Source organism: Microchirus variegatus, assembly GCF_963457635.1.
Source record: "Microchirus variegatus genome assembly, chromosome: 20".
Lineage (NCBI taxonomy): Eukaryota > Metazoa > Chordata > Actinopteri > Pleuronectiformes > Soleidae > Microchirus > Microchirus variegatus.
The window spans coordinates 18,123,586-18,145,962 of NC_139821.1; the positions used below are offsets into that span (position 1 = coordinate 18,123,586).

A 22,377-nucleotide genomic window follows, 5' to 3' on the forward strand; every position below is an offset into this window, starting at 1 on the left:
TTGTGTGTAGATGTGTTTGTGTATGTTAACATATCTGGGTTCCCCTTATTTTGATGATGTCATGGCGGCTTACAGAGGGCCAAGGCAGCATATGGCTGGATGGCGCGGTCTCAGATCGGTGTGCACAGCTTCCACTCATCATGTCAAACAGATGGTGGCAGTCCCAAGGAGGTGGGGGCAGCGAGCCTTCTGATTGGTTGAGCCAGCAGGGCGTTTGCTGAAACAGAGCCTGAGCAGAGCTGCAGGCTGACATGATGTCTCTGTGTGTGAGGACCAGAAATGTAAAAACCACAGGGAGTGAGGACATTTTGTCTGATTCTCATAACTTTAAAGGGCTTCTCGGGGTTAAGATCTGGTTTAAGGGTTATGGTTAGGCAGATGGTTATGGTAAGGATAAGGGACTAGGGAACGCTCTATGTTTTTGAGGTGTCCTCACTAAAATATAAAGGCAAGTGTGTGTGTAGAGAGTGAGAATTGCCAAGACTTGCCCATCCAACATGTTTCTGTACCAACAGATGAAGGGACATATAGAAATATGTGTGAGTTGTGCTGTTTTTAGCTTTCTGAGTGAACGCTTGATCTAGAGCAGGGGTTCTCAAAGTTTTGATACTTGAGGGCCAATGTAGGAACCCACATTGGACTGGGGGCCACCAAAGGAAAAAAAAACAGAAATAAATCCCATTTGTAATAATTTTAATGACCAGCTTGCAGTTCTACAGTTTACACTTATTGGTCTGTATCCAGTAATGTCCAATAAACATTTAACAAGCTTAGTAGCAGTACCAGTGAAGTAGCTTGTATCAATTACTCTACAACTTCTTAAAATAACAATACAATGGTCATAAATCTATTAATAGAAAGGAAAAGAAATTGTGTTGTCCAATGAAGTTTTGAATTCCAAAAACACTGATTTTTTTTCATGTAACTTTTCAACTGGTGTAACCACAATCATATTGTCTGTGAGGGTTCTCAGTCATCCAGGTCATTATATTTTTGAAAAAGCCTCTTGGATGAGAGGTAATGAGACAAAACTCAAGTAAGTCCACTTGCCTATATCTGCATCAACAGTAGTCAGTTAAAATCCAAACAGACAGAAATTCCTCAAGCCGAGGTCTTTCATGATGTTTTGTATTTGATGAAGTGGTTAAGTTTAATATACTGTATATTTAAATATGTGCATCAGTGTCTGTGAGTAGTAAACAACTGGTGTTCAAATCGTTCAAATCACATTCAATATTTTTGACGTAATATTTGGAAGACTGTCAGTTTGAAGTGTATGGGTTATGGATTTTTCCTTTTTATGTTTATTTTATTTTATTTTATGTTATTCTAATTCCAATTTTCTCATACACACACAGAAAAGCCCTCAGTCAAACTTGGATCCAAAATGGCTACCTTCTTCTATGTACAACTGTGCCCCCCATTCAATTTCTATGCATATCAGCTCCTATCCTCCATTCCTATCACATACCCTGATACAGTCAAACAGTATTTCTGATTTTCCTCCAAGTACCACCAGAGGGAGCTTCTGTACCACTGGTGGTACACATACCGCAGTTTGAGAACCATGGATCAACATTAATTGGTTGTTGAAGGTTGTTTGGCCCAACTTTAATCCTTTAACGCTGAGCGTATTGTAGACGACACGTTTTGTGCAAGCATTACCGTAATTACTCAACAGATTGTTCTATCGGGAAAAAAATTCAACAGTTCCTGAAAGCTGAGTTGCAAGTCAAAGCCTACATGTGGTTCTTATGGTAATTTCACTCGTATTGTTAAGGGAAGCTGTGAAGCTTGTCTTCACCAGAGAGGGGAGAATTGGAAAAGCATTTCCTTTTTTTGGCCTGCTTTTGAACATTGAGACAAAGACTTAAATAAATGTTATTTTAAATATGTTTTATATTGTTCGAATTTCAAATTGAACATGCAAAATCTGGTGTTCATGTACAACTACATCGTTTTAAATTAAACATTTAGTTTTTCTTCATTTTGAGTTGTTAAAACACTATTTTAACATGCATTAAATTGTAAACAACTACCAGATATTGGGGAAAAAAAGGGAAAAATGCACTTATTCACAAGACATTTTCTGACCCTTTTATGGTTAAAATAAGCAAAAAAAAGGTCCAGGCCAGCCACATGTTATTGATTCTTGACAGGTCTGTGAATAATCCTTTATTATTCCTATGTGACATCCAAGTCTATGGATCAGTTACTCTTTCTACAAGGTGTGGCTCTATAGCTCCAGTGAATCTGACCTGCTACTGTAGTGTTAGCAGTTTCAGGCCAAGTGGCTTGTGTAAGGCAGCCGGGGATCATGTGATCGAAGCCGTTTGATCTGGTACTCCTCATGTCTCTTCTCTCGGCTGTGGACAGGAAGAGTTAAGTTTCAGGGAGAGTCTAGTGGAAGATGATGTGATTATGAGGAAGGACACAGTGATACTGGATTGTGACAGTGATCACATCCATCAGTGTGTGTTGGTGGTGGTGACAGTGATGCTGACTGATTTTGTTAAGTCCCAATAAATCACTGTATGTGCAGAGCATCTAAAGAGATACACACTTATTTAAAGACGTTTACTGTCAGTTTGAATCATGTGCCGTTTTTATACATCTGCCTTACATTTCTGTGCCATTTTAAAATAGATGACATGCGCTGTCATATCATACTGGATCCTGGATAATGACAAGTAAGACAGTGTGGAACAGGCAGCATGAGTCTTTCTTGGCGACTTCCTCTGGGTGTTGAGTGAGTGATAGAAATCTAGGTCCAATTTTATTTCTTTACAATTTTCAATGTTAGGGGGAAAGGGGGTAAACTTCTGAAATTGTAACATGATTAAATTTTAAGGGTACTTGTTTTAAGGATGTTACTCATGCATGCTGTATTTGGAACTTTTTGAATAAAGCTTTATTAAAATATAAATACTTTAAAATGTATACAATCACAGAATACTTTTCAGATGCTCTCTTAGGCTAAGCGATGGCAAAGTTGTTTCGCTGTTAAATCCAAGTGAGTGAAGTGGCTGAAGAGGCATCACAGATTGGCCGCGTTTCCCAGATTCGTTAAGAAGCTCTTAACGCTAAGATCTTCTTTGGAGCGCTCTTAAGAACGCTGTGAAAGAAGAACGTGTTTCCCAGAGTCGCTCTTAGCTTAAGAAGATCTTTCACTAAGAAGGAAACGTAAGATCGAGCTGACCCACTCTTAACAGCCTTCTTAGCGATCAAATGTTCAGTGATCATAGCCTGCCGCTAGGGGCGTCTAGATTTCTATGCTACAGTGATCAAGCCGCATCAGGGAAATTTATATCCTCCACTTTTTGAAATAATAAAACAATGTTTAATGTTGAAATGCGCTCATAGCTGTGGACCACTGGCGCAAGACACATAGGCTAATAGTAGAGAAGAAAAAACTGTTATTGAATTACACGTTTATGAGTTTATAGTACTACACATACAAAAACCCATCAACAACCCTGTGCCAGTCACGCAGGCCACATGGGCTGGAGGGGGACATCTTCTCCGCTATAGCCTGCCATACACGGTTCTTCACCGTGATGTTTTTCTTTCCTTTAGTTCCACCAAATAAAACTTCACGGTGCTGCCACACCTCGTCCACCAACACGCCCATCTCCTCCGCGGTAAAAGACGGTGCCCGCTTGGTTTTTTTGCTGCCGATTTCTTGCATTCTCACATGTGTGTGCCAATATTCACGGGGGTATATATGCGCTAATGGGCTTGATTACTACTTGGATACACCTGATGGCACACACACACGTTATCAAAATGAACTTAATGCTACATCCACGTGCAAACACTTTGTTTGAGTGGGAGAGACGCGCAACTAGGCTACTTGTTGTTTTCTTTTTTATTATTTTTTCTTTTCTTTTCTTTTTATTTTATATATATATATATATGGTTATCAGCACATAATGTGACGCTAATCCACTAACTCAGTACTCATCATGGATATCGCAAGTTCTTATAAACAACAACAATAGAAAGGATAGACGCAGTAAAGCTAGAGGAGTTATTCCAGATGGGCAATAACAAGGTAGACAACTGGTGTGCTTGTCAAAACGCCATACGTTAACGGCACGCTAGAACAAATCTAAAGGTAACTCAGCCTTTATAGGGCTGTGTAACGTTGATGGGCGTGCGTACCATAGCATTGATTCCTGCAGGCGCCCCTGAGCCGAATTGCACCTGTGTGGGGTACCACGGGGCGCTGTGTGTGACTTATGCGCTGATAAAGCGGTGGGTGATCGATTTGCCTGGCATCGATTGATTCAGTTTCAGCACCACCGTGGTGAACAGCTCTCGTTAAGAGCTTCTTAAGAAGCTTCTTTGGCTTGATCTTACGGTTCTCCTAAGAAGGCAGTTAAGAACTGTGAAATAAATTTCATTGGAGTCATCGGTGTTGGTTAAATCAAGTCTTTACTGCATGCATGAAGGAGAGATTCTGTCACCAAGATGGTCTAAATGTTCTCTGACTTTCCTTCAGAGTGCTCAAACACATTTTCAGTAACATCAAAGCATCTTACAAACACCATAAAACATAGAAGTTACAACAAGACAACACACTTTTTTTTCCCTATTCGTCAGTCAGGTCTGTTAGTGGAGTCAGTGATTGGATCAGGGTCGTCAGTCACCTAGATGATGTGTTCAGATGTTTCTTCACACAATTTACTTCACTTATTCTACGTTACCTTAATTATTATTCATTTTTATTTTTAATTAATTATTTTAACCCTATAGTGACTGGAATATATTTCAGATGTATATGTTAGTTTAGAACCTCTTCAGTCATTTTCACATCCATCAACAACATCCATCAACACACTTCTTTTCTTATAATGAGACAAAACCATTTGTTTTTACACAAAATCATGTCACACATTCATCTTAAAAATGAATATTACTATTTATCAACTGGGCCTCTCAACGCACTCTTGAACAGCTTCAATTCTCCCTTTCATTCATTCACATTCAAGCTCTACATATCAAACACTTATCAGGAGCTGTTAAGGACTTAGTGTCTTGATCAGGGACACTTCGTCATAAACAATCATCCTCTCTTAACCAGCTCATGCATCATATAAAACACAGGAACAAATTAAGCTGAGCTAACTCAGCCCCAGCCACACATCATCATCTCCATAGTGACAAGAAATATATAGTTCTTATAACAAAATACAGAGTTCCTATCATTTATTTATTTAATTAATTAATTAATTCATTAATTTATTTATTTATTGTTACTGTTGTTTTTATTGTTTGTTTTTTAAATATATATGTATATATATTTAAAACATTTTAAACAAACCTCAATTTCAACACATTTCCCTTTTTACTACTTTCCTCAATCTTTCATGACCTTACTTTTCTTATTCTGAAACCCCCCTTCTCTCTGTCTCTCTGTCACTGTGTGAGTCCAACCTGATCAACTCTCCCCACAGAAGCAGCTCTTCTTGTTCAGCACAAGAAATCAGCTCTTAGAAACAGTTCATTCACCATTTTACTCCAACACCAACAACTTCTATCATTTAATACCAGTCTTTTCAACATTCAAAAACCCCCAAAGCACTGCAGTAAAGTAAAGAGCTGTGGCCAAATACTTGTGTCTACCTGCATGTTAATGTACTTTAATGCACCTTTGTTTGGTGTCTGGCTGGTTTAATGTGAAATGAGTCAGCTGTTAAAAGGTGCACATGGGGGAAGATATCGCATGACTAGTCAGACATGAAAACTACAAAATTACAGCCCAACATGAGGTGGCAGTAGTCATTAGTTGGCACATCAGACAAACAGCCAAAGGTAACAACTCGGGTAGTAGTTGCAGGAGTAGAGAGAAAGCATTTTCACCTTCTGTTGTGCAAAACATTGGGCATTGGAGTTTTGTTTTACCAGTCTGTTAAGTGTGGTCGCAGATGATGCCTCTGAACTTTGGTTTCCAAAATGTCTCCATCATGACACCGGCCAAGTCGCAACGAGGGAGGCTGCAAAATGGGAGCTTAAATAATTATGGGTGACATCAAGGCTGGTTGTCTCTTACGTAACACACAGTAAAGTTGTAGGACCGTATACTACGTGTTGTTGCCTGTTCTGAAGCTCTTAAAACAGCCCAAGTTCTGTAAAACCTCCATGGTCAAGTCACAATAGCGGAGAAGCTAAAGAGGATGACTTCGTTTCCAGGTGACCAAAATGAAATGGTCCATTACCTTGAATAGAAATATAGTTTTATATGGATTTAAAGTGTTGGAAATGTTTTGTCTATGTGTATGTAGTATGTGGATTTTTTTTTTTATAGCGGAACAAAACATAGATGAATGTGATAAGATTGGTGTGTTTTTTTTGCAGAAAAATACATATTGCTACAAGTGTGTGATGCTAAGTGACCTAATTAAACTGGAGGTATGATTTTCTAATGTGTCTTGAATGAGCTGGATGGACAATAGCATGATGAAAATGGGGGACCTATGAAAAGAGTGCATGCTTACAGCAGTGAATGCAAACATGCAGTAGAGAAGCAGGGTGACCCAAATAGTGGCAGTATTTTGAGAATGTATGACTCATGCAATCCAAAATCGAGGCAAGGTGTGAAACAGCTTCTTCAGAGCCAGTAGGCACTGTGGGAGGAAGCTACGAGAAAGAGCATGTGTGGAAATCTGCTTCGTCTACTGCTATGAGAAAAAGCCATGGGTATTTGCAAATTGAGCCTGAGAAGTGGGACGTCAGCTCTGCCTCTGACAGGTGGTTTCATCAACACTTTGTGAATATAAATCTAAACCAAAACAAGATCCAAACAAAATATGTGTGTGACTCATCCTTTAACCCTGTTAGCATACAGACTCAGATGCTTTCATGTTGTCAGCGTAGTTAAGTCCTGACTTTTATTTTTCAGAAAGTCTTCATATTTATGCATTTTGCACCTAACAATGCATTATCAATGTAACTACCATTGCCACTAGGCATAAGGAGATTCCATGTCACGATTATCCTGACCAAAATAATTGACAATATAATTGTAATTATAGATTATGTTTTAATATAGTATTTTTTTTCTTAAACATAAACAACATGCTACTAATATTACAAGAAGCATTATATACCTTACTAAAAATGTTACAAAAATATTACAGAAACATGTTATTAAGAAACATAGATTTTTAGCAAACACTGTACAGGCTCAGCCTTGTAGCACTGTACACATACATTATACAGTCAGATGAAAATGTCACTGTCTCCCCTATTACTTTATCTGAAGTGGGTGAGTCCATAGCATCACAATATACAGTGTAGAGTCTTGTTGGCAATAGATATAAATGAAGAGGCTTTGAATTAGACTACTGTATGCATCTTGAAATGATAATAATTTTAAGATTTACTGATTTACCACAATTTGTTGTTTGTAAAATGTGAGGGTTGTGCCAGAATTGCAATTGTGGACAGTTTCCATAGTAACCACCACAGCACTGGGTAACTATGTGCGGCTGGAAATTGTGTGCAATCAGGATGTATAGAAAAATATTCTTTACCTTGGGAATCATAGTTTGACACAAGCGTCCCAAAGTTAGTGGTTATTGGCCGCGTTTCCCAGATTCGATCTTTCTTAAGGACTTAAGAAGGCTCTTAAGAAGGAATGGCTAAGAAGGAGCGCTAAGATACGGGTGTTTCCCAGACGCATTCTTAACTGCCTTCTTAGGAGAACCGTAAGATCAAGCCAAAGAAGCTTCTTAAGAAGCTCTTAACGAGAGCTGTTCACCACGGTGGTGCTGAAACTGAATCAATCGATGCCAGGCAAATCGATCACCCACCGCTTTATCAGCGCATAATGTGTGGTCCCCCCACACAGGTGCAATTAGGCTCAGGGGCACCTGCAGGAATTAATGCTATGGTACGACGCCCATCAACGTTACACAGCCCTATAAAGGCTAAGTTACCTTTAGATTTGTTCTAGCTTGCCGTTAACGTATGGCGTTTTGACAAGCACACCAGTTGTCTACCTTGTTATTGTCCATCTGGAATAACTCCTCTAGCTTTACTGCGTCCATCCTCCATCCTTTCTATTGTCGTTGTTTATAAGAACTTGCGATATCCATGATGAGTACTGAGTTATTGGATTAGCTTCACATTATGTGCTGATAACCATATATATATAAAATAAAAAGAAAAGAAAAGAAAAAATTATAAAAAAGAAAACAACAAGTAGCCTAGTTGCGCGTCTATGCGCGTCTCTCCCACTCAAACAAAGTGTTTGCACATGGATATAGCATTAAGTTCATTTTGATAACGTGTGTGTGTGCCATCAGGTGTATCCAAGTAGTAAACAAGCCCATTAGCGCATATATACCCCCGTGAATATTGGCACACACATGTGAGAATGGAAGAAATCGGCAGCAAAAAAACCAAGGGGACTGGGGAAACGCGGCCAATGTCTTTATCGTCACATGCTTTTCTTACTTAACTGGAATTCATTGACTGACAAGATCTTAACATTCTTATCTGCAACTCCCAACAGCTTAGGGTTTCACTGATGAATGTGAAAATGTGTTTTGTGCCTAATATATCTTTATCCAATGGACTTAGTTATCAAATCACCACATCAGTAACTAACGTATTTGTTAACCTGGTCACAAATCGTGCACATAAACCAGGCATGATAAGGAATCACAGGCAAATAGAAAGACACATAATAACTTTATTGATCCCGTTGGGAAATTGGAATTTGATGTTAAAAAAAAAAAGAAGACAAGAAATGTAGGCAATATGTGTGGCAAAAGATAAAAGCACAGAATAAATACTGATATTATAAATGAGCTGATGTGCAGGATTTAAAGACAAAAATACAATTTATAAATCTATAAATAAAAACTATGAACCACACTTAAAAGTGGCAATGTAATAAAACCATTGGTACTGAATAAATAAATAAAACCTTTTTGTATTCGGATCCTGCTAATTCCTGACAACACCAATAAACAAACAACTAAAAACACGTGAGGTCGAGTTCTGAAGTCTTGCATTTACTTGGTTAATGTTTTAACTCCTACCTTTTTCTACCCGCGTCACTGCCAACAAAGCAGCATCAGTAAATTAATTCTGACTGCATCTGCATTCCCATGCCACATTTCCACAAGGGTCAGTGTGTGTTTTGCTACTGCTAATAGATTACTCCTCTCTCTCTGGAGTTCATTCAAATTGATGTGCGTTAATTAAACTTGTCTGAGTTCACTCTCCTTCTCAGGAGTAAATTCATTAATAGATGTTGTATGTGGATATGCCACTGAACATTATAGCTTGAAGTACGCATAAATATCAGGAATGCATTGAGAGTAAAATCTATTTTTCTTTTTTTCCTGTTTTCTTCTCTTGTAGTTTATTGCCTTTGCATCATTGTTCTTCATCTTGGTCTCCATCACCACCTTCTGCCTGGAGACCCATGAAGCTTTCAACACCATCATCAACAAGACTGAGCTGATGAGGGAAAGCGGCGGGACGGACTCGGGTCCCCAGTACGAGATTGAAACTGACCCTGCTCTCACATATGTGGAGGGTGTGTGCGTCTTCTGGTTCACCATCGAGTTCCTGGTGCGTGTGACCTTTTGCCCAGTCAAGCTGGAGTTTTTTAAGAGCGTGCTCAACATCATTGACTTTGTGGCTATCCTGCCGTTCTACTTGGAGGTAGGGCTGAGTGGCCTTTCTTCAAAGGCTGCCAAGGATGTTCTGGGTTTCCTCAGGGTGGTGCGCTTTGTTCGTATATTGCGTATCTTCAAGCTAACCCGCCATTTTGTGGGGTTAAGGGTGTTGGGCCACACATTACGCGCTAGCACCAATGAATTCTTGCTGCTCATCATCTTCCTGGCATTGGGAGTGTTAATTTTTGCCACCATGATTTACTATGCCGAAAGGATTGGCGCCAAGCCCAACGACCCCACTGCCACCCTTCACACCAAGTTCAAGAACATCCCCATTGGCTTCTGGTGGGCTGTGGTAACCATGACGACACTAGGATATGGCGACATGTATCCAGAGACTTGGTCAGGCATGGTGGTGGGTGCATTATGTGCTCTAGCTGGAGTGCTGACGATAGCCATGCCAGTGCCGGTTATCGTCAATAACTTTGGGATGTACTACTCCCTGGCCATGGCCAAGCAGAAGCTGCCTAAAAAGAGGAAGAAACACATCCCCCAGGTAATACAGGGAGGGTCGCCCTCCTACTGTAAAGCTGATCTACACACCACCTGCAACAGCACTCAAGGTGACCTGTGCCACGTCAAAGGGAGCAGGGTACTAGAACGCAACCGATCAGGTAAGACCATATGCTCAGACCAAGGCCATATAAAGCCAACCTCATTATTTAAATTCTTGTAATTTAAAAAGGTCATTATTTATGAAGTGACAGAGAAGAGAATCTACAGTAGGTCAGTTTAGGTCCAGTTGAATGTATACATGCAATCATAAACTGACCTTGAGAAATTAATTTAAGTGCAATTTCAGTAGTTGTGTTCATTTTTAAAGTTTTCAAACTTTATATTACTGACTGATAAGGAAGGCAATGCAAAATGCACCAACTGTATGTATAGGATTACATAAACTAGCTTGTGCTGATAAAATTGCCATTCCCTCTGTCCATGCCTTTCCCTCCTGCAGCTGTGCATTTGTTTTTCCTTGTAGGCCTATGTCAGTAATTTACACTGACACATCTGATATTGATGGAAATTAGACTCGACCTCTGTATACTGGCTTCCTTTGAATTCTAGTGTAGACATTCCTAAGGGGAGGTGTGTGCTCTAGGCTCCTCACAGTCTGCTTGTTTATTAGGTCTCAGAAACTTACATTTAATAAGCGCAGAATAATTCATGCCTGAACTGAATGCACAAACAGAGTCACTCTGGTTTAGATGCATGTGTGATTTCCTTAGAGGTCATTTAAAATACACAGTATCCAAGGTTACTGTTCTACTCAGTGTCTCTTAGATTTCCTAATGCTGTATGTTTTCTATGCGAAAGGCTCCATGTTACAAATGCTGTCTGCTGATTTCAGGCATAGACGATGATACAACATATTATACTCTATTGTCCCTGTGGCATAATGTGTCCTGGACTCAAGTGCTCAGAGACGCTTTCTAAATGACAGAGTATGCTAGCTTCTGTGGATTTACCCTGGCATTCAGTTCAGGACTAATATGCATTTGAAGGTCCAGTGTGTTACAAGGTTTTTTGAATATACAACCTATCAGTGTGTTTGTATACATGTGTAATGGCTTAAAATGTTTGTACAGTTTTGTTACATTAAAAGAGGCCTTTTATAAAGGCAAGGGCCTTTAGCACATATTGGGCAGCCTGTTGCAGCTTAAGTGGGCAAACCAGCTACTTGCATTTTGACCCAGAGGCTGTCGATAGAAAGAAAGAACAACAACATTATGTTCTGGTATGTGAAGGCCACCATAGATCGCTGACATGCAGGGGGAATTGGAGGGGTGAGCTTCGGTTTGCAAACTGTCGATCTGTCGTCTCAACATTAGATGTGACTAATTCTTACACACTGGACATTTAAAAATCTTAATTGTAGCCCAAATCAGTTAGCAAAATTGAAAGCAACATATACACGGCTGCAGTAAGGTTGGGTATGGAAGCTATATGCACTGTATCAACGTGTGAGTGAATGGCTGAATGGTAAAACTGTAGTGTAAAGCACCTTTTGGTGCTTTTCCATTAGACCGGTCTGGCACAACTAGGCTTGACTCAACTCAACTCTACTTGTTTTTTTGTACCTGATACCCGGTACCTGCTCAGGCGAGGTTCCATGAGCTGAGTTTCCATGAGCTGAGTCAATACTAAAATGTGATGTCAACAGACTGCCAGCTACTGATTGGTCAGAGTGTGTTGTCACTCTCACATCATGAACGAGACATTCAACACAAGAATCAAATCGAACAATACCAAACTATAGATCAATTAAAAAGACTTAAAAATTGCCAAACGTGTTAATCTCCAACATTTAGCAAGGACATTTCTTTGGTGCATTTAGCGACAGCACTGCTGAAAGCCAACGATCTTGACTAGTTTGTGTGTTTGTGTCGCGTATTAAACAACGTCATAGCAGTTTTGTGCGGCTGTGCTATGATGACCCTGCCGACGTTGAGGAGGTACAATGGAGTAAATGACTTGCCTGATACAAAACCAAGTAGAGTTTATTCAAGTAGAGTCGAGTGCTAGAACTGTGTTATGGAAAAGTGCCATTTGAGGGGTCATCAAGACCAGAAAAGTGCTCTATAAATACAGAATACAGATTTACTATTTACTACAATTATGTTTTATGGTAAACAAACCATGGTAGTGGTTTATGGTTTAAAAATGAATAAATATGTGAAAGAACATTATTTAAAATGGACATGATTTCTACATCTATATTTAAACATGTTAAAAGTGTCAGCCAGACAGTTACAGAGCTATAACAGTAGCTTAATTAGCCACCTAGCTACTAATAAGTCAGTGTTATGTGCAAATCAGTGTTATTTGTATCATCAGTAAGTAATGACTGAGCATGACAAGCTGCTGTCTACTCTCAGTGTAAAAGTTGCTAATAGTTGGTATATTTAATTAGTTCTGTTACATCATACACTGAATTATGTTCCATATGAGAGGAGAACATTTGACAGCTTCAGCTGACTAATTGAAGAGAACATGCATTTTTTCTTCATCTTTTTTTTTTATCAATTAACACAATGACAAAACAAGAATAATGTTATCTGTACAACCTAAGCTGAGTATGGGCTTTTCTCTGTGCTGTAAACCTGCACTGTTCTCTAAAAACCTGAAAGAAAAAAAACATTTTATCATGATATTTATAGTAACAGTGACCTTGCTAATTGTGAAACTAGATTTTAAATTTGGGGTCTGTAAGGTTAAGGTTAAGTGATTTTAGTGTGTTTTAGAGACATTTGAATAATTAAAAGTTGATTTTTACAACAACATTTGGAATCAAAATTATTTTGGTTTGGATTATTGTGACATGAGATCTTCAAATGTACCATAAATAGTAAGAACATTCCATAATATGGTTTGTCTTCCTTTTTTCCACTGATGATTAAATCGGTTTAATATTTAACGCCTATGACTGTGTCACCAATGAATTTTCCTTCCCCACAGTGTTGTCAGCAGACTGCAGTGGTGGCAGTGACCTGACCATGTCTCCAGAGGAGAGGGTCCCCATGCGAAGGTCCAGCACCAGGGAACAGGACCATCCGAACAGGGGCACATGCTTCCTGCTCGCTGCCAGTGACTACACTTGTCCTGCAGACGGAGGGATACGGAAAACAGGTAACTGGCTGGTGAAATATAACCGTTTTCTAATCTTTTGATCATATTTTAGGTCACGGATGAAGTCATTTTTCATTTCATAAATGCTTTGTCTCTTTAAAAGCCATGCTTTATATTATATGTCATTCTGATATTCATTCATGCTTTTGTGTCATCAGTTCTTGACCTTATAAAGTTATAAAGTGAATAAAGTTAAAAATCAGTTATAAGCATAAAATCTACAAAAAAAACCATAATGTGTTTCGATACAATATCTTGATGGAATTCCAGGATTTTTCTTGCAGAACAACATCATCAACATTCTTCTTCCTCAACATCACCTCATACTCATCCTTAGACGGAAGTTCCAATTAATGTTGTTTGTGTAGTGTGTATCCACATCATTACCTTGTTTATGAAGCCCTGAAGGTTCGAAACAAACAGTTCAGCCACTGCTGAGATTACAATACAACACAGCGTGTGTTGCATTGTAATCTCGGGCTCAGCGAGATTTTTGAGAAAACCCGGTCCGGTTACGTAAACACCGGTTCTCCTGAACAGCAGATCGTCCTGCTCCGGGCACTAGTCTGGGCACATCCGGTTGCGTATATTGTACCTGCAGAAGTAGAAGAACGTCCGTTGTGGAGGTGTTTCGCTTCCGACAGTGTCTTCTGACTCGGGGTCAGACTCCGGGTCAAAGTCGTAAAAGGGACTGCGGCGGGGAGTCGTGAAGAAGCTATTTTTAAACACTGTTAAAACTATGTTTTATTAATGAGTAGTAGTGCATCCACCGTTCCAGAGGGGGAGCTGCGTTTCTGAGAGCTGGTGTGCTGATTACGTCACTTCCAGGTATTGGCCAATCACAAGAAGGATTAGGTAATTTCCCCCCGGGGATTAATAAAGTATTCTGATTCTGATTCTGATAAGGTTATTGTCGCCACTCGCCAGTGTTCAGAACCCTGGGTGGTGACACATTGTTTTGGATTTTAACACACTGTGTCCTGCAAGACAGGATGTTCAGTAACCGCTGATAGAGTGGGGGATTAGCTCCCATGGACAGGAGAGAACTGTTCAGTTTGACAGGCAGGATGGTGTTGAAAGCTGAGCTAAAATCAATGAACAGTACATGGGCATAGGTGGACTTAGTATCAAGATGTTGTTGGATGAAATGTGTGCAGAGTGCGACTGCATCGTCCACTCCCCTCTTTGCCCTGTAGGCAAATTGGTGAGGTTCTAGCGTGATGTGTGACAGGTACCTCGTACAGACTAAACATTGTAAGATGTTCATGACAACAGAAATGAGTGCAACAGGCCTAATCATTGAGACAGGTTATGTTAGTTTGCCGACAGTCTCTGCTGTCTCTGCTACTGACAATTTGTCAATACATTTTTGTAAGAAAGCACAGCAAAAACAAACTAGCAAATGACAATCAAGCTTAATAGCTACCTTAAGAACAGCAGCCAATCCCTGCCTTTTCTCTCGTTTGAAATTGTTTGGAGATGGGAAATGTCAGTGAGGTTTGCATGTTGTTACCATAACTCAATAGAATCAGGCCACCAGACTTCTCACCCAGCATCATGTTGTCGTGGTTTCATGACACTCTTTGCCAGTTTGCAAAGGTGCAATGAGAAAACAAAGGCACTCCTCTGTAAACCGCACAACAAACTTTTTCAGAAGAAGCTGAAAATCAAAGTCAGGTCAAAAACAGGCTAGAATCCCACAATGTTATACCCATGTTATGCCTGATCTGTCTCACAGCAGGCACCGCACCACTCTTGCTTCTTCAATGTCTGCAGCAAAACTGCCTGTCTCTGCTGCTTCACTTAGCAGTCACAGTTGACGCCACACTGACACTAATAATAACACATCAGGTCCTTTCTAGCTGCTGCTACCTGTTGACATACTGTAAACCAGCACCGTCCTCCGTCCTGCCTGCTCAGCTACCTCTGAAACAGCACTTGCTTTAATTTACATCCTTCCTCCTGGTGAAAAACCAAGTGTGTGGTAATAGGGTCACGTTCTAATTAGCTCTCCCTCGTCAGTGTTTATACCAGCTGATTGGCATGCTCCATTAATGAGCTGGCTGCTTTGGCTTGCTTGTTTATTTTGCACTCGATTTGCCAGCATCTTCACATGCGGCATGTTTAGAAGCTTGAGCTCTTGCAAAGTGTGAATCTGTCCAGATTTTCAAAATATGAATAACTTTTATTCATCATTATCAGTATTTGCAGGTTAAATCCTGGATCCATAGAACACTTACTTGATCCATTATGTGCTGTCTTCCATGATGTTTCCACACTAAACGTGAAGCAATTTTCTTGCATAATGTTACTTGTGATTGGCGACCTCTGTAAGGTGTACCCTGCCTTTCAAGCAATTTGAGAAAAAAAAACAATTGACCACCTGTCATCTAGAGCTTACTGCTAGAGCTAACCATAAGCCAACAACCAAAAGCAACTGCGTAAGACCAATAGTTTGAATTAAGTTCATTTATTGTTTCCCACTTAATCCTCCACATTAGGGTTAGCAGGTCCACTGGAGCCAAACCCAGCTGACACAAGGTGAAAGGGGGGTATCACAGGGCCAACATACAGAGACAAACAACCACTCAACATAACCATAACCACAAACATGCATGTTTTTGGACTGTGGGAGCCCCCAAGTGGCACACGTTTTCAAAATTGACTAGGTCAGGGGTCTGCAACCTTAAGGATGAAAAGAGCCATTTTTGTCATCTCTCCACCCAAAAATTCATTTGGAGCCGCAAAAAAACCCACAAGATGAAGATAATAACACATATAAAGTTTTTTTTACAGACAAACTATATACAATAGTAATAGTCTCTTTCATTGATGACATTTAAAAACTACAACATGTTCAGTTTATACCCAACCTCTTGACCCCTTAGACCTGGTTCTTCCATTGTTTCATTGTTTGTGGCAAATTAAAGAAATTAAAATGAACCCACTTTGAAATAAATGAAGCAAATATTTGGATTGTATGTTGTTCGTGCTCAAGAAAAACAGTATGTGGATCCAAAGATGGAGAGGACACATCGAAACATGTACTGAATATTGCATTTTACGTCGACATTGGATGTTGCACAAGATACTAAAACACTTTTATTTGTCGCCTTGATCTCTAAAGCTACAAGGAGCCACTGCAGAGTGGCTGAAGAGCCACATGTGGCTCTAGAGCCGCAGGTTGCAGACCCCTGGACTAGGTTGTCTAAATTCTTTGGGGATTTTCTGGGCTGCCCTGTTATTCTCCCTTCAATCACACAAATGCAACATCCTTCCTTCCACACTCATCCAATGTTAAAAGAATGGACACGATTTTTATGATACCACGTCCTGCACATTTTTAATAAAGCTAATGATGTAAACTTTGTGTCTTCAAGGGTTTTGCGATAATGGATTTGCATCGACAATGCAATATTTGTATCTACTTGTCTTAGTGTTGCCTTTGCATGTAATCTCAAAGCTTGAAAGGTTTTGCATCGTGCTCAAAACGAACACAGCTTTAGTGTGTACACTTGACTCCATATGACTATAAGTCTCATATGTGTGTGACTAAATCTGAATGCGCAATTTATATAAGCAAGTATTTTTGCCATTTAATCGATATATTTGTAGAGTTTAGGCAGTTGATAATGAGAGCAAATGCTAATGATGATATTTTTTCCCAACCTTTTTAGTACAACAATAACATCACAAATTATTTACTAGTTTGCAGACTTAGCTCCTGCAGACGTGCAGTTTGAGGCGGAGCTGACTGGTTATTTAAAGGAACCAGAGAACCATTAATGGCTGAAAATGAAAGTCATTGTCTAATTGCGGCATCTATATTGTTATAAGTTCATTGCAATGTTGGAATGTCAGCATTAGCAAACAGAATTACCTATTGAAATTCAATTAATATGATATTAATAGATTGTATACAAGTTCTTACATATGTTCACTGTAAATTTGACAACATGGTTTCAAGTTCTAAATGAGATGTACTCATGTGTCATAACCTACACAGGAAAAACAATTGCCTTACTTAAAATCTATTTCAATATCAAACTAATCATTCAATTTTCAAGAGAATATATCAAGAAATTGTATTTGAATTAACTTGGATTTTGAGTGTTAGCAGTTAAAGAAAAAAGAAAACAGTGGTTGTATGACTCCACACAAGGGTTGCAGGATATCTAAAGACATTTACTCAGTTATTTTGATTTCATTTATTTTGCACACAAAAATACAAAAGTGATAACAGTGCAAGTAGAGCAGAAAGTCAACTGGACTTATTTGAAGTCTTCTTCTCCCAGCCAGCATGTAATACAGGGGTGTCAAACTCAAATACAGAGTGGGCCAAAATTTAAAACTGAACAAAGCCGCGGGCCAAGGTTGAACAAATTAACCTTTTAATAGAGACCCAAACAAGTTTTGCATTGAATATTGAACAAGCAAGGCTTATATAACTTTATAGTGACATGCAAAATCGAGTTTCAAATAATAATAATAATAATTAAAAAATATCAATGGCATATCAAATAAAACTTAAATAAAAGTTGAATGCACCCTAAATACAGGATAAGCGGTAGATAATGGATGGATAAAAATGTAATGCCTCTTTTCTATTTGCAGCCTTCTGAGGTAAACTTTTTCCACAGGCTAATGATACATTTGAAAATAAAATAACAATAATGAATGAATCAAACATTCAAGCCTTGAAGTAGCAAGAGAAAGTGGATGAATAAAATGTTAATTATTGCTCAGTTTGCGTCACACTGATCTACTCTGATGTGCCCAAGACAGATACCTGGCATCTTTTCTTGGATGCTAGTTCATAAATGTCGGGGTTCAGGCTTTGAGCTGAGGCAACCTTCATTATCGAACGAAGGTGTTCATCAGTCAGACGTATCCTGTGAGACGTTTTCGTCATCTTCATTGAGGAGAAAAGTTGCTCACATAGATAAGTGTATAATAATACCGGCGGGCCAGCTCTAATGTTAATTTGATATTGCCTCAAGGGCCAAATGAAATTACACGGCGGGCCAAATTTGGCCCGCGGGCCAGAGTTTGACACCCATGATGTAATACATGCCTTTGACATTGGAAGGTTATTCAAGTATGTCTATTATTTGCTAATTGCATTCAAATTGTGATTTCAATTTGAAAAGGATTCCTTGTGCAGCCCTGCGCCACACACTCAGCCATTGAGCTTTTTTCTTGCTCAACAGTGGCTCCTGCTACAATATTTGCCTGTGAGGAAACTTGCTCTGCATGCATTCACCACACAGAATGTTACTGTTGCTCTGTCTCACTCCTGTCTCCTGTCTTGGTTCACTCGGCCGGCTCGGACATGGATCGTTTGCTGCCTGCCTGCCTGCCTGCCTGCCTGCCTGTGTGTGTACATGTCCTGTTCCTGCACAACCACCACCACCTCTATGTCGCCCCTTTCATCTGAAGGCTCTGAAAAATCCCGGAGCTTAAACAACATAGCGGGCATGACTGGCATGGCTGGTAACACCCTGAGGTTGTCACCTGTGACCTCGCCATATGGATCACCCTGCCCGCTGCGGCGCTCTCGCTCCCCCATCCCCTCCATCCTGTGAGATGTCCAGCCTTCAGCCTCTGTAGCCTCAACCACCCACGCTACGTCCTAACCCCAAAACAGACAACTTCACCTTTGTTGTTCTATCTGAACTCTTGTAGATATTGTGGATAGTGGATAAATATAAGTACTTCACCCTGTAGCTAAGGCAGTTAATGTTAGTGGCTTGGGCAATCTGAGCAAATCCTCACTTCCCCTCATCCTTGAAGGTACATGTGCTTAGCTAGCATTCTTATGCTGTGTTTCTGCCATGGTACAGAACGGTTTAGTTTGGTACGGTACAGTAGGGTTTGGAATGGAAAAGCCCTGGGTCAGGCTTGATTTTCCACTGAGAACATTGTAAAAGGCACTGATTTTGGTATACTGAATAGTGTGATATCATACCAGTGTGACATCGAACAGGACACAACCAACAATAATAGAGGACATCCTCTTTTTCGACCTTTGTATGAGAGTAGACTGCATGCGTTGAAGAAACACTGGCCTCAAGGGAATTATGTTTTTGTGTAGCCCAATCAGATGACTGTTGTGACCATACAGCATGTATGTACCATACTGTGCCAAACTGTACCAAACTGAACAGTTCCACTCAGCGGAAACACGGCTTTTGAAGTTAGGTCCCTTTTAGATATTGAGACTTCATACTTGCAATAAAAGAGCTCTTGACTGGTGGCTTCAGAAGTAGCAGCCATGACATTTAATAATCAGGGATATTAGATGTTGCTATATTTAGATACCATTAAAAAAGATGTGCTTCCAAGAAAAAAAGCAAAGAAAGAGATGTCACTTAATTTAAACCTCTTACAACTGTGAGGAGATGGCTTTCAGGATGGACGATTTGTCTGTCAGGACTTGTTTTTGACTCTCACAAGCACACGTGTACAGTCTGTCACTCTTCACCTGCTGCTGGGCGCACTCATGTTCATGTCATCACCATCTGTCTGCCAGCAGTGTTGCGAGGGACAAAGGGATGCTTCAGACAGAGGGAAAATTAAAGCTATGAAATAACCAATATATATATATATATACATATGTGTATGTATATATACTGTATAACTATACACTGCCTAACCAGAAAAAGTCAGATACTTCTACATCTATATAAACAAATTAATCATGTTTTTTAATTGTATAATGTTGCAACGTACGGTAAATTTACAAAATTCCCAAACCGACATGTGTCAGACTTTGTCTGACTGAAATTTCTGGAAATGTCCCAATAACCCTAGCAGAGACATTAACAAATGTTCAGAAATTGCTATGTAATGAGCGAACAAATACATAAAAATCAGAATCTGTAACCTGTGAGATAAAGTGGATGATGTTTCAGAGCTCCCCATCAATGTCTCAAAGTAGACTTTCTAGGTAGCCTGCGGGCTATTCAGGGGAGCTGTATACTCTCCTATACACTCTTAGAAATAAGGATTTCAAAAGGGTCCTTCTATAAGGGCTGAGGTTCTACCTGGAACCATTTGCTTCTGAAAAACCCTTTCCCGAAGAAAGTGTTTTTCAAGGGTTCTTGGTAACACTAATGGTTCCAATAAGAACCATTTTGATCCAGAGAACCCTTTAAAACCCCTTTCCTGAATAAAGGGTTTTAGGAGGGTTCTTGGTGGAACCCTCCAAAAAGGTTCCAGGAAGGTTCTACCTGGAGCCAAAAAGGGTTCTCATATGAGGACAAGCCAAAGAACCTTATGGAATCTACTTAGCACTTTTAAGAGTGTAATTCAAATCATGCATGTGCCCAAAAACTGAGAATATACAGTACTTAACCAGGTACAGGTTTTTCAGGCATATTCCAGCTCAAATGTTGCAAAAATGTTTCAGGGAGCATGTGAATGGATCCTTATCAGGCCTTTGCAGTTCTTTGCAATTCAAGTGTGTGACCTTTTTGAGGGGCAGGCAGTGTATAACTATCTAACTAACTAACTATCACTTTATTAAAAATTTGTTTGAATTAATATTATATGACATGATATACCATTGCAGATAGGTGGATGAATATCCCCAAGCTAAGCAGCTAAGCCTTACAGCCTGCTGATTTGTTTATACTTTGCTATCTATGGTGTGGAAACATTGTTACTCGTCTTCTTCTGATGAGCAAAGAGCACATGGATGCAGGCCAAGCTGTGCTTACAAGCGCCCTCTGTTGGACTCCATGGTAATGAAATCAAACAGTCTGTTGTGCTTCTAGGCTGTATATTTTGAACTTAAACACGTGTTTAAGGTTTGAAAGGATTTTTGAATATTGGGTCAAGAGAGACCTAATATAAAATATATTTTTTTATTTAATATTGCTATTATGTTGGGTTCTGGGGATACAATCAACTTGTACTGTGTCTCATTTTCACATTGGCTTAACAATGATCCCCTTGACAAAAAACACAGAAATGTAGGACACCATTTCTTTCACTCTGTATGTGGGTTTTGACTCATCTCCTGATGTTTCCCATTAACCTTCTCCCTCCCCTCTCATTTCAGTTTTAGTCTTCTTTTTCATTGTGTCGCCACAGCTGTTGTATCTGTTTGTTTACTCACAACTGCAAAATGTTGCCTTTACTGGTTTCACACAAGCAGAGAGCAGTGTATTATCTGGTGGAAAGGTAACTTTCTGAGGAGGTGTGGGTGTCAGAATTCAGTTTCGAACCCCTCTGTCCTTCTTGGTCATGAATTATAATTTGTAAGTGTGTGTGTACTAAAAATTGGGGTTATTCAATAATCTTGAGAGATTTCTACACATTTGTCACATACAGCAAAGTCACAGTCCTGACAGCACATTTTCACTTAAGGATTTGCATACGTATAACATTTTTCTATCCTGTCAAGTTGAAATAATGTGATTAGCAAATTGTAAAGGTTGCAATTTAGGATACATGCTATGTAGCATGTCTGACCTCATAGTTTATTGTAGCAGTTTAATTAATGGTAAGTAATACCTTCATGAGTTCCCACAGTTCCTTGAAATCCTGAAAAGTTTGTGAATTTGAAAAAAAAAAAAAAAAAAAAACCCAACTAGACATGGGTCATTGACAATGCTTTTTGTGCAAGAAAAAAAGTTACGTTGATATTTACATAAATGTCTCACGTAGACTAGGCGAACGTAGAACAAATTCCGCAATTACTAGCGGAGTTGTGAGTTGTTTTTTTTTTTTTTTCTTCATGTCACTTCGGGGGCTCCGTAGCATCGTTTATAATTGATGAGATAATTTTATGTAGTGGGCATAAATTGGCCTCTGTGATGAGCCTCGCCATCCCTACAGTATGTCTATACCAGAGGAAGAGGGTTGCATAGCAACTGGCTCACAGCTAAATGCTTCTAAGACATAGCTCGGCAAAAACTCAAAACAATTTAACAAAGAACAGTTTGTGCAGATATTTCTCTACGTGTGGAAAGCAAATTATTGAATCACCCCACTTTTATCATTCTGGATATTCACTCTGGGAGCAGCATAGATTTCTACTGTTCTC

At 39.5% G+C, this 22,377-nt stretch overlaps 1 protein-coding gene across 4 annotated transcripts in view; it reads left to right on the forward strand.

The window, feature by feature from the left end:
* kcnc2 (potassium voltage-gated channel, Shaw-related subfamily, member 2) overlaps positions 1 to 19,111 on the forward strand; it is a gene marked incomplete at its 5' end in the record, with an annotated part of 101,213 nt that extends 82,102 nt beyond the window's left edge. Inside the window, 3 exons of one of the 4 annotated variants that reach the window (XM_083907032.1) lie at positions 9,379 to 10,312; positions 13,155 to 13,325; positions 18,765 to 19,111. In XM_083907032.1, the coding sequence (XP_083763158.1) occupies positions 9,379 to 10,312; positions 13,155 to 13,325; positions 18,765 to 18,910 (1,251 nt within the window). In that variant the 3' untranslated portion in view covers positions 18,911 to 19,111. The remainder of the gene's footprint in view (positions 1 to 9,378; positions 10,313 to 13,154; positions 13,326 to 18,764) is intronic. The other 3 variants (XM_083907033.1, XM_083907034.1, XM_083907035.1) reach the window with 3 other exon arrangements.
* Positions 19,112 to 22,377: the final 3,266 nt, after the last annotated feature.